General features: G+C 40.8%; 1 protein-coding gene across 7 annotated transcripts in view; it reads left to right on the top strand.

The window, feature by feature from the left end:
- FAM13C (family with sequence similarity 13 member C) overlaps positions 1-12999 on the top strand; it is a 135813-nt gene that overhangs the window by 57704 nt on the left and 65110 nt on the right. For all 7 annotated transcript variants that reach the window (XM_060126157.1, XM_060126161.1, XM_060126160.1 and 4 more), the window contains one exon: positions 5592-5710. In XM_060126157.1, coding sequence (XP_059982140.1) covers positions 5592-5710 — 119 coding nt within the window. The remainder of the gene's footprint in view (positions 1-5591; positions 5711-12999) is intronic.

Below are 12999 nucleotides of genomic sequence, written 5' to 3'. Positions count from 1 at the left end.
AATTCTCCCCCCAGATTTATCAAGACTTGCATAATTTCAAAGCTGTTTGGGTCTGTTGAATTATAAGCTGTGTTTATTTTATTGAAATATTTCCACTTTAGCTAGTGAACAGAAATACCCAATATCTTCTGTTATGGGAATGGTCTTAAAATATATAAATCTCAGTTAGATTTTGCAGGGTCTTCAGGAAGGCATCTCTTGTGTAAAAGACAATCTTTCTGTCCTAGGTAAGTCATCTATCTTGTCTTCTCTTTTTTTTTTACATCTTTATTAGAGTATAATTGCTTTACAGTGGTGTGTTAGTTTCTGCTTTATAACAAAGTGAATCAGCTATACGAATACATATATCCCCATATCTCCTCCCTCTTGCGTCTCCCTCCCACCCTCCCTATCCCACCCCTCTAGGTGGTCACAAAGCACCGAGCTGATCTCCCTGTGCTATGCGGCTGCTTCCCACTAGCTATCTACCTTACATTTGGTAGTGTATATATGTCCATGCCTCTCTCTCGCTTCGTCACAGCTTACCCTTCCCCCTCCCCATGTCCTCAAGTCTATTCTCTAGTAGGTCTGTGTCTTTATTCCTGTCTTATCCCTAGGTTCTTCTCTTGATTATTCTTATTCTCACTGTAGAAAACGGGGAGAATAAAATCCACCTCCTAGATTTAAATGAGGAAATATAGGTTAAACGTGCCTCGTTTAGTGTTGGTACAGATCAGGCACTCAGTGAATGTTATTTGGAAAGTGGACAAGACAATATAATTTGAATGTCTGTTTTCTACTAGAAATTCTTACAGTTCTTAAGCAGTAAACTAGGTGATATCTCTGTATTACAGGTAAGGAAATAGGATCAGAGGAGATTCTACTTTGGGGATATGTGTGGACTTTGAACCGACGCCTGCCTTCCTACATGACTTACTTTATTGTGTGTTGAAATAGTGACTAAGGTAGGCAGAAATTATTTTAAAAATGGGACTGATAGGTCTGAAGGAATAGTGATCTACATTCCCTGTTTCTTAAGGTGTCAGAACATTAATAATCAGATGCACATTTTTTAAAAGAAATTTAAATAATCTCTTCCAGGGCTTCCTTTCCCCCAATTGTGAAATGAATGTGATAATAACAAGTAGTTCTTTTAATCAGGGGTGAAAGTCTTTAAAACTCCCAATTATTCAGAAGGACTTTAAGTCACTTTCACAGACATGTGCAGGTTTAAGATAATAGGAACTTTAGGGTGATAGGATAGGGTGTATTTATAACACTTCCTGTTTGCTCTGAGAGCTGAGAATGTGCTCTTCTGAAGTATGGAGATATCAGATGCATTAATCATGTAGTAATTAGAGCTCTTGGGAAGAACACGCTCTGATAAATGCAAGATATTTTTATTAACAATGGAGTGATTAGTTATAAAGCCATTTAATTTAAAACTTAAGCCAGCAGTCGGAGGAAATAACATTTTAAATCAATTTCAGAATAGAATGGTCATAGATAAACCTCAAGTGTGAGAAGATTGAAAAAAGTGACTGTTTTGACTCGCCACATCTTGGAAGGAAGATTTAGAGGATGCATACGTCTTTGAGGCCCAAGGGTAATACTCTGGACATACTAGAGCAGAAGGGCAAAAACTGGAATGAGGATGGAAAATTCGTTCTTCTGGGTCATGGATTTGTACAAATTGGAAAACTTGGAAGGGCCTGAAGCAGTGGACATGCCATTGGATAAAAACTAGATTCTCTCAAGCTCTTTATGAGCCAGCTGAACTCACTAAAATCCCAACAAGGACAAAATACCATATTTCACCATTTCTACTTAGGGACACCTGTTCTTTTCCTTAACTCAGCTGGGGTTTTGACCCTCTGAGCCTGATTCGTAGACAGCTTTGCTCTTGTCGTTGTGTATACTATCCTAGTCTCTGCTCATGGATCAGAATATAATCAAAGTAACATTTGTTTTAGTATGAAATATCTTTCTTCTGAGAAATATCTTTCTTATGAAATATCTCAGATCTTAATCAGTTTGTTTGTTCCTACCTATAAGCAGAAAACCCACAAATCACTTTACTGAGGCTGGGCTTGGGACATGCAGGAGGTAAGGTTGAAGGGTAGAAGAGTATGGTTGGGAGCAGGAAAAGATGTAGGATGACTCCTCTTACAGGTGCCCCATCCAGACTATGCCTGACCAGGTGGCAGGAGGACAAACCTGGAGGAGAAGTTCTTGGCTTCTACTTCCCTTGTTCCATTGGTCAGTTTGGACCTGCCCATTTGACAAGCACATTAACACAGAAGTAGGCAAGTTAGTGTCTGCCCTCTCACACTTCAGTTTCTGTTAGAAACAGATTTTAAAGTTCTTTGGGGCAGGGATGTCTTATTTACTTTTATATAACCCTCTTAACTATCAACATCCTTGGTATGTAGTAAGTGATTGCTTTTTTTATTGAAGTATAGTTGACATTTTATGTTGTATTGGTTTCAGGTGTACAACATAGTGGTTCAACATTTGTATGTATAACACATTGATCACCATGATATGTCTACTAACCATCTGTCACCATACAGAGTTGCCACAATATTGTTGAATATATTCCCTATGTTGTACATAACTTACCTGTGACTTATAACTGGAAGTTTATACCTCTTGAATCCCCTTCACCGATATTGCACGATCTCCCACCCACCTGTCTTCTGGCGATCATCAGTGCTTTTCTCTGTATCCATGTGTCTGTTTCTGTTTTGTTTTGCTTGTTCATTTGTTTTGTTGTTTAGATTCCGTATGTAAGTGAAATCATACAGTATTTGTCCTTCTCTGTCTGACTTATTTCACTTAGTGTAATGCCCTCTAGGTCCATCCATGTTGCTGCAAATGACAAGATTTCATTCTTTTCTTACGACTGGGTAATATTCAGTGTGTTTGTGTGTGTGTGTGTGTGTGTGTGTGTGTGTGTTTATACCATCCTTTTTATCCCTTCTTTTATCGATGGACACTTAGATTGCTTTCATATCTTGGCTATTGTGAATAATGCTGCAGTGAACATAGCGGTGCATGTATCTTTTGAAATTACTATTTTCATTTTCTCTAGATAAATACCCAGAGGTGGAATCACTGGGTTGTAAGGTAGTTTTAATCTTTTGAGAAAACTCCATACTGTTTTCCATAGTGGCTGAACCAATTTACTTTCCCACCAACAGTGCATGAGGGTCCTCTTTTCTCTACATCCTCACCAACATTTATTTGTTGGCTATTATCAAAAAGACATTCTGGCGGGTGTGAGATGATACGTCACTGCGGTTTTGATTTGCGTTTCCCTGATGATTAGTGATGTTGAGCATCTTTTCCTGTGTCTGTTGGCCATCTGTATGTCTTCCTTGGAAAAATGCCTATTCAGGTCCTCTGCCCATTTCTTAATCAGATTTCTTTTTGTTATTGAGTTGTGTGAGTTCTTTGTATATTTTGGATATTAGCCCCTAGTTGGCTACATGATTTGCAAATATCTTTTCCCATTCAGTAGGCTGCCTTTTCATTTTGTTGATCATTTTCTTTACTGTACAAAAGCTTTTTAGTTTGACGTATTGCCATTTATTTATTTTTGCTTTTGTTTATAAAATCTATGGGAATCCAGCAGTGTGTGGCCTGTAACCCTTCTCAACCTCCGTGGGTTCAAAGGATTAGATAAAACACTGTCTTTGGGGGAAAAAAACTACTCTTTCTTAAAAGGGTTAGGTTTTAAAGGAATGGAAATTTCTGGTTTAAATTGTTTAGAAATGAGAAGGGCCGTTTCTTTAGACCTACAAGTAGGGTGGTTTCTAAATACGATGTTTAAAATAATATTATTAGTATAGAAACCTGAAACAAGCATCCCACCACAAAAATAAGTTTGATTTTGTTGAACTCACTTGGGTTACGTCTCCAAGGATTTCCTTAACAGCAGTTTCAGAATACTGAGCTTTGAGGGAGTTTTTGTAAAAGGGCTGTTATCATCATCTGTGGCTCCCATCCACTGTGTGCCTCCAGTTGGTAAGTAGTAAAAGAGCATCTTGTTCAGCAGCCTTGTGAGCTTGGAGTATTATCTCCATCTTACAGACAAGGAAACTGAGGTCCAGATAATGGATGTGATTTGCCTAAGGTCACATACCTAGTATACTTGCAAGCAGTGCTGTCTCACTTGAAAACCATTGTTTGGGGAAAGTTGGCCAGTATTTGAATAGCTGTAGAATTCTTCACAAGCAGCTACTATGTCTAGGGAAGCATTGGATACTAATGGAACCCTTTCACGTGGTGTGTCGTCTTGCCTGAAGCTGGAGGCTTAGAAAAATTAAAGAAAGGATCTTGGTAGTTCTAATTCATTCCTTTTCCTCAGCTCTGCTCCCACTTTCCATTTTGCCCCTCTAATAGGAAGGCGTTCCTGTGATTTTGCTCTAGAATCTTGTGATGGCTACTTGGCAGATAGCCCCACCAAATTATTCTAGTACAATATTTTAGAAAAATGATTTCTGACATGTTGAGACACCTGACATATTGGCACTTGTACTGACTTCAACCCGTACTCCTAAGAGAGGACCTTGGTCTGTATTGTCACCACAGTATACTGCACCGTCAGACCCAACTTCACTGTATCCCATGAATATTTTGACTGCCTGACAGTAGCCATCTGGATTTTCTGAGTTTCTCACTAATTTGGTTTTAGTATTTCATTTATCAGGTAAAGAGGGTCTGTTTTATCCTATGGAAAATTTGTCAGAGCTTTGGCATTGTTCAAATACGGTAGTGGTTCAACTGCTGAACATATAAAAATCTTTCATTTTGGGTTTGTGTGTCCTTGTATTGAATACAGATTCATTTTAGCTTTGGTGTGTTTATGATACTCTCTAGAATTAGCTTCTGGAGTTTTTGTAAATTAATGAGTGGAATTTATCATGGGATAATGGGACCAACGAAGTGATTTCTTCGGATTCAGTGTAGCCAATGACAGGTGTAGGAGAGTGTGTGTGCGTGTGTTTGGGGGGGGAGGGGAGGGGAGGGGAGGAGAGAGTAGCAAGCATACTTGGGATTTGGATTTTATAAAAATGACTTGTTCCTTGGTTTTCAGATTAACTTAAAGTTCTTTCGTATTATAGGAATAATGTATGATTGATTATTGTATAAAAAAATATAGATGAGTACTCAAAAGAAAAAAAAGTAACATCTTAAGTGTTAGTCACTGTTAAGATTTTGGTTTACTTGATGCCAATTTGTGTGTGTGTGTGTGTGTTTGTGTACATTCATACATGTTTGTGCAAAAATGAGCTTATGCTATAAATATTCTAGAAATTGTATTTGCACATCTATTCATTAAATATTCTTCTCTCATATTTTTAATATAAAAATAAATTGTAAATTTTAGGTTCTTATTTTTTCTTTGTTCTGAAATCTTGCAGCAACTGACTGTTAGAAAGAGGCTTTTTAAGTTTTGGATCACTCATGGGCCCCCTTCCCCACAGCCCTTGGTAGCGTGTGTGTTGCATGGCTGCTGCCCTGCCCTGTGATCCACACCCCGCCAGAGGACACTGTGGAACTGATGGCTGCTGACAGTTCATCTACTTTTCCTATTTTTCTTGCAGGAGACAGAGCATGTGGTACCCAGCCAGTCAGAGTGTCGGGGGAGAACAGGAACGCCAGCTCAGGAGAGTCCACAAAACCACACCTTCAGGTGCCAAGAAACCGTGCGAGCTCAACGAAGGTGGGCCCTTTGTTGTCAGAAGTTGCACTGGGCCTTGGGTTCCTTTCCCAGAAACGCTAACACCTGTGCTTGCTACCCCTGCACAAGAGGCAAGGCTTTCTGACTTTCGCTGGCATCCCTTGAAGTCAGAGAAGCTCCTTAAAGGGGGAGAATCATTGAGTCTAAGGGAAATGTACATAACCTACTTTCTCTGCCTGCAGTTTGAAGATAATCGGCCTTAAGGCTCAGAGAGGAGCGGAGACTCTCCTGCCCTGAGAGAGAGAAATGCTGATTTCATTTTGTCCTCTTTCATTCCACGCTAGAGAGGACTGGGTTGTCTTCTGTGATAATGGTAATTGCTGATGACAGTGTAGAAGTCAGGCCAATTGCTTTTCACATATTCTGTCATTTCGCCCTCACCCCTTCCCCGAAGCGGGTACTCCTGGCCCCATTTTATGGAGAAGGAGCCTGAAGCTGAGTTGTCAAGGCCCTTGACTGATATTCTACAAGTAAAAAAGGCTGAGCCAGAATTTTTTTTTTTTTTTTTTTTTTGCGGTACGCGGGCCTCTCACTGCTGTGGGCTCTCCCGTTGCGGAGCACAGGCTCCGGACGCGCAGGCTCAGTGGCCATGGCTCACGGGCACAGCCGCTCCGCGGCATGTGGGATCCTCCCGGACCGGGGCACGAACCCGCGTCCCCTGCATCGGCAGGTGGACTCTCAACCACTGCGCCACCAGGGAAGCCCCCTGAGCCAGAATTTGAACCTACAAATGTCTGATTACAGCATAGCAGCCGTGGCTCCTGTGCTGATCCAGGTGGTGTCTCTAAGCCTTGAAGTGGCCCTGGGGCTGACCCCTCTGGTCTCCCGGAGCTGCTAGAGATGGCCCTGGGTCAGGGCAAGAATGTGGGTGGGAGGCTGTCCGAAGCAAGGTTGGCATGGCATTCGGATGGGAGCCTGGCCTTGCAGCTGTCTATGGAAAGTCTCTTCTGGAAATAAACAGAAGAAAGGATTCAACTGCTAGTTGTGTCAGCTGTCTTTGTAGGATCTTGTGTACAGTGTAATCATAGCTCTCACTCAGTGGAAAGGGAGGGCTATGCTTCTGGGCATGACTTCTCAAAATTTTTTCTAAGGCAGCAGAGTCTAAATGAATCAACGACGACAGACAAGATTGGCTGTGCTATGAAATTGTGCTTTTTAAAACAATTTTGTCAGAGTATCGTTGAGTTACAATGTTGTGTTAGTTTCTGCTGTACAGCAAAGTGAACCAGTTATACATATACATATATCCACTCCTTTTTAGCTTCTTTTCCCATATACATTACAGAGTATTGAGAAGATTCCCTGTGCTCTACAGTAGGTTCTAATTAGTTATCTATTTTATATATAGTGAAATTGTGCTTTAAAATATTCAACGTACTAAATTTAGAATCAGAGCCCCAAAGGGTTGATGGAGACCCCAAAAGTAAGGTGATCCATTATCCAGTTGGATTCTTCAAAACCTTTTCTCACCTCCTCGCTGGTTGCCATCTCTTGTCTGTTTATTCTTACTTGACCTCAGAGCGGGTAAGACTCAGCCCTGTCATTTCTCTGCTAATCGGGACACTCACCTTCCTGTTGGAGGCCTTACTATAGCAAAGCTGTTTTAGGTTGATTAGAATCAATTTAGGCAGTGACCCTGTCTCCCCCACCAGACTAGTGACTGCATCTCTCAGCAAGAATAAGGCCAGCTATATTCCCATGCATATTTCAAAATCATAAAAAAGACAGGAAAAAACACACACAAGAAACAAGACGAAATCCTTCATGCTTGCATATGAAATGTATGGTGCCCTTTGGGCTGGATACTCCACAGAGGCTGATAGGGGAAAATGACATTAGCAATCTACCTTCTCAAAGACGCTCGATGTTTGGTAAACTTAAAACCACTCTATTTCCCATCTGCAGTGGAGAAGGTAAGTGGTAATATTACTGTTATCAGAGGGCAAGTCAGAAATTTAATAGGATTCTGCTCTGGGGATCATTCACATATGACTAGGGAGAGCTAAGTGTATCGAATTAGAAAAGTCCTCATGAGGAAACATACAGAGCAGCAGCTCCTACACTTGGGGGTGGGGAGTTATAGTTCATTCAGATTCTCAGATTTACGGCACTTTTCCTCAGAAAAAAAGAGATACACATACACACAAAAGTTTGTGTAACATTTTAGGCTGTTCCTAGACCTCTTCTGCATGTCAGGAGAAGGAACCAAATACATGGTCACTGGGCAGCCTTCCTCATTGAGTCAGGCTTGTCTTCTCCAAAACAGATCTGGCCTGTCTTCCTCTGTACTTTAGCAGACCTCCATAGGACCCCAAATACCTTGTTGTTCTCTTCTTCTTTTTCCTTTCTAGCCTCCATGTTCTACTTTGACAGGATCTAGCTTTCTGAGCTAGCAGCATTCCAGAATTGCCTGTGCACCAGAGTTGACAGTCACAGCGTGTGGTGTTAAGTTGCAGATCAGGAGTTGTGAGGCCGTTACGTCTGGTATATTAGGTTGAGTATTTAGATCAGGATGGTAACCTTTAAACTACAGTTTTTTTTGTCACAGCCATGGTGGCGTCACCTAGGATCACTCTAATGGAACTTAAAAAGAAAACTCTAAATATTACAGGGATTGTGAAATTTGATGAACTGGTGAAATGAGAGCTGAGGCTAAAAACAACTTTGAGTCAGGTAGCTCACATTCCTGATAACATTGCTCTTCCATTTTAAAACCAGCAAACGGCCAGGTGCAGGCATGTTGTGTCCAATAAGATCTCGATAGAGACATGAGGACTGTAATAGAACACTCCAGACCTAAGTCTGGCTCAAAGTGAGGGAAGAAGCCAGGCTAAATCTTAGCAGGTGTAAAATGCCACCTTCTTGGGGAGGAGGGCTGGGGAGGAGCATGTTCTTATCATAATGAGCACTTTGAGAAAGGAAGGAAAGATCTTTCTACAGCAAGGAGCTGTCAAGGGGTCACATGTGGTTTGGGTGGGAGTCAAAAGGGTACTTCAGAGAATGAATCCATCCTTGTAGAAGTGAGGTTTTGGAGCTGCTTGTGTCGTGGGGTGGTATTGATCTTCTCACACGTGCCAAAGAGAAATAGTTTCATACCTTCAGCTCAGAGAGCATGTTGTTGAGCTCTTCCTAGGGCACGGGACGTTTATCTGTGTGTCTAAATGCGCTTTAGGGAGGTCTGTGAATGGTTTTTCCGAAGTTTGAGTGTCTGTATACTATATTGGTTTTCTGTTGCTACTGTAACAAATGACCACAAACCTGTGACTTAAAACAACACAGATTTATAATCTTATACTTCTGTAGGATAGATGACCAACATGGGTCTCTCTGGGGTGAAATAAAGGTGTCAGCAGGCCTACATTCCTTTCTGGAGGTTCGAGGGGAGAATGGATGTATTTCCTTGTCTTTTCCAGTTTCCCGGTGCTGCGTACATTGCTTCCTTATGGTCTTTTCCTCCATTTTCAAAGCTAGCAGTGTTGCATCTCTTTTAGCATTCTTCCATATGTTTCCTTCTTACCATTACCGAGTCCAGGCTCCTACTGCTTGTCTCATGAGAGGCCGGTACATCGAGAATGAGGTTTTGGGGCAAGGAAGAGTGACTTTATTCGGAAAGCTAGCAGACTGAGAAGAAGGTGGACTCTTGTCCCAAAGAACCATCTTCCTTGCGTTAGAATTCAGGCTTCTTTTGTACTAAAAGGGGAGAAGATGTGGCTGGTTGCTGTACACTTCTTGGTGCCGGAATCCTTTGCTCTTGCAGCTGTCCACGTAGGTCTGATCACAGTGTTCCCATGAACCTCCAACAAGACAAAGGTTATTCTCTGTTCTGCAACTTTTAATCTCTGTATGAATGGAAAAGTGTTAAACCTTTAAAGGTCAGAGCCTTGAGAATGAGCTACCGTGAATATTTCAGGCTATGGGCAACATTTTTTTATTTTTACAAAAGTGCAGAGCCAACATGACTAAGCACAGCCAGCAGAGCACAGGGTTAGAGCTAAAGGAACAGATTCAATATGGGGTCAGGTTTGTCCTTTTCTTACAACCAAGGGCAGGAAAATTGTTCTGATTTTAAGGATTCAACTGATTAGATTGGGTCCACTCAGATAGCCTACTATAATCTCTCCATCTCAAGGTCCTTAGCTTCATCACATCAGCAGAATCCCTTTTGTCATGTAAGGTAACAAGGGGAGGGGGACAAGGAATGAGCACATAGACATCTTCGTGGGCCACATTATTCTGCCTACTACATATGTTTATTTTTCCAGGTAAACGTCTCTAAAGCATTTATCAGAATTTCCTATGCTACCCATGATCCCCCAGAAGGTTTAGACTCACTGTCTTAATCTCTTCCTACCTCCAAGTTTGCTTGCTCTTCTGAATTCCTTCAACAGAGCCAACCTCAGATACTGATGTAGCCCACTCTGCTCTGTTTCTTTGCACCCTTCCTTCTATTTACCAGCTCCCCTCATGTTTCTATTATATTCCTTGGCAGTATAGTGCCCCACATCAGAGATCTCAAACTCAGTGTCCTGCACGTGTATCTAGTGTGGAGGTATATTTGACTGGTAGACTGTTGTAAAAATATTTTGATTCAGTGTTTAAATATTAGAGTCTTTATGGCTTTTTTACATTGTTTTGAAAAATCTGAAAATGGGATAACCCAGGATGTACATTCCTACAAGGCAGCAGATAGCTGGAGTTGAGAAGCAGCTCTCCATTTTTTCACAGCTCCTACCCAGATCTCTTTATTAATTTATGCTTTTGCCTGGCTCCTGTAGGCATTTGATTTAAAATGCCTGCTTCCATCCTTTTCTTCCCAGCAACTGCTCATCCTTAGGACTCTAGCTGCCTGGAGCTAAGCCCTAATAAGGTGATGGCTGCTAATACCTTAATGCCTCTTTCTCCAAGATGATGTGTTTACATTTTTTTTTAACAGATTTATTGGAGTATAATTGCTTTACAATGGTGTGTTAGTTTCTGCTTTATAGCAAAGTGAATCAGCTATACATATACATATACATATACATATACATATACATATATCCGGATGTGTTTACATTTTAATTTGGATTCTCAGTGCATCTGAGTGGTGAGGCTGCATATTACCCTTCTCTGGCATGCTGCCGCGTACCTGGAGCTTTTCAAAACACGGAAAAGTATAGAACTGCATTTAGTTAGAGCCAGAATGAAGCCTTAGTAATCATTAAATACAACCCTCTCATTTTCTAGTTTGACCCCCAGTGAGGCTGTGATTTGGTTAAGCCCTCAGTTCCCTTGTAATAGAACCAAGATAAGCACCATCCGTCTGTTTAGAGCAGTCAGTTCAGTTTGATTGATTTTTATGGCTAACGCCAGTGCCAGTTCTGTAAACGGCTCAGATATGACAAAGGGGAATTTATGAATGTAAGAGAATACAATGAAGTTGGGGATTTCTTACCCAGCTAAGTAAATTTACTTTTGAGAGTGATTAACTCCCTTGTGTTTAAAATACTGTATTAAGATTTATGACAGCATTAAGCCTTTGAGTGTCGTTAAAGACCTCGCCTGTATAAACAGGAGCTATCCTGTAGCAATGTGTTGCTACTAATTAAGTTGGTGGTTACATTTGTGAATTAGAGTTCATTAGCCTCTTCATCCGGAAGTCCCCAGTTAGAGGGGGTTGAAGATTGGGGTATTAGCAAGGATAATGGCCTTTGATGGCTTTGACTATTTTTGTAACATTCCAGATAAAAGAAAAAGCTTTGTCGCTTTATGGAAAGAGGAAGTTTTTGTTGCCAGCAGCTTTTCCATGGGGGATAAATCCTTTCATCTTTTGTTTTTGAGATAGACAACTTGTGTGTGTTTTAATAGCTGCTTGTTTCTTGTTCAAATGTTTTTTGGGAAGTAGGCAGAGTCTAAATGGGCTCTGCTAAAAAGAGAAAGAATGAGTAAGGGAATGAGCAGCCAGAGAGTTTTAATAATAAAGAGCTTAAGATCTGCCTTCTTGGACTGTACCAGAGCAGGAGCTCCGCGTGCTGTCAGCGTGTTCTTCTTGTTAGTGTGCTTTTAGGATTTGTTAAATGGGGGGTAGGGGTATAGTAGAGATAAAAACATGAGTTTGTCTTGACAATATTTTGAGAGTCACTGGTATGCAGTTGGGCAATGAGTGGGTTCTAAAAATAGCTTTCTTTGCTTATACTGCATAGGAAGACAGCCATACAGTGAGGGCTCTTCTCGTCCCCCCATCCTGCCTTCACCCCCATGGGTGCAGAAGCAAGCTGGTGGAATGGAAAAAACATTCAATTTAAGAAATGCAGGGTCTTAAATACCATATGATACCACGTATATGTGGAATCTAAAATATGACACAAATGAACCTATCTACGAAACAGAAACAGACGCACAGACATAGAGAACAGACTTGTGGTTGCCAAAGGGGAGGTTGGTGGGGGGGAGGAATGGATTGGGAGTTTGGGATTAGCAGATGCAAACAATTACATATAGGATGGCTAAACAACAAGGTCCTACTGTATAGCACAGGGAACTATATTCAATATCCTGTGATAAACCATAATGGAAAAGAATATGAAAAAGGATGCATATATATAACTGAATCACTTTGCTGTAGAGGAGAAATTAACACAACATTGTAAATCAACTGTACTTCAATAAAATGAATTACAAAAAAAAAAAAAAGAAATGCAGGGTCTTACCTCATGTCTATCAGGTGACCTTGGTCACGTCACTGAAATCCCTAAGTCCCCTCCCCAAACACAAGTTTGGGTCAGATGATTTCTAAAGCCCCCTCTGGCTCTAACACTGAAAACACTCCACACTCTGGATGTTTAAAGGATTAGACACAGGAAGACTTTAGCTTAATAATACAAGCTCTTGCAGTCACAGATAAAAATAATTCATCCTCCCTGCTGTAGAGCACAAAAAAAGTCCCACACCAAATCCTTAAACTGTTGATTGAAAAAGAGCCCACCCTTGATTATTCTGGGAACGAAGCCCTGTTCTCCTTCTTCTTTTCTTTTTTTCTGAAGGAGTCTGCCCTTGATCACTTGATAAAATGTTAGCTCGTTCGCTGGACAATGTTTAGCATAAAGATAAAAGGGAAACTCATTCTTTCATTAAAAAAAAATAATAAAATAAGTGAAACATGGTTTTATTGGAAAATACAGTAAATTCCAAGCAAATAAAAATTTCTTGTAATTGTACCACTCATATATAACCTCTGTTACCACTGCAGTATATGTTTTTATGTCGTTGCTATTGTTTTAATGTGGGCATAA

The sequence above is a fragment of the Lagenorhynchus albirostris genome, chromosome 16 (genome assembly GCF_949774975.1).
Source record: "Lagenorhynchus albirostris chromosome 16, mLagAlb1.1, whole genome shotgun sequence".
In the NCBI taxonomy this organism is placed as follows: Eukaryota; Metazoa; Chordata; class Mammalia; order Artiodactyla; family Delphinidae; genus Lagenorhynchus; species Lagenorhynchus albirostris.
The sequence above is the reverse complement of the archived record's forward strand: the minus strand, read 5'-3'. Positions and strand labels throughout refer to the sequence as shown.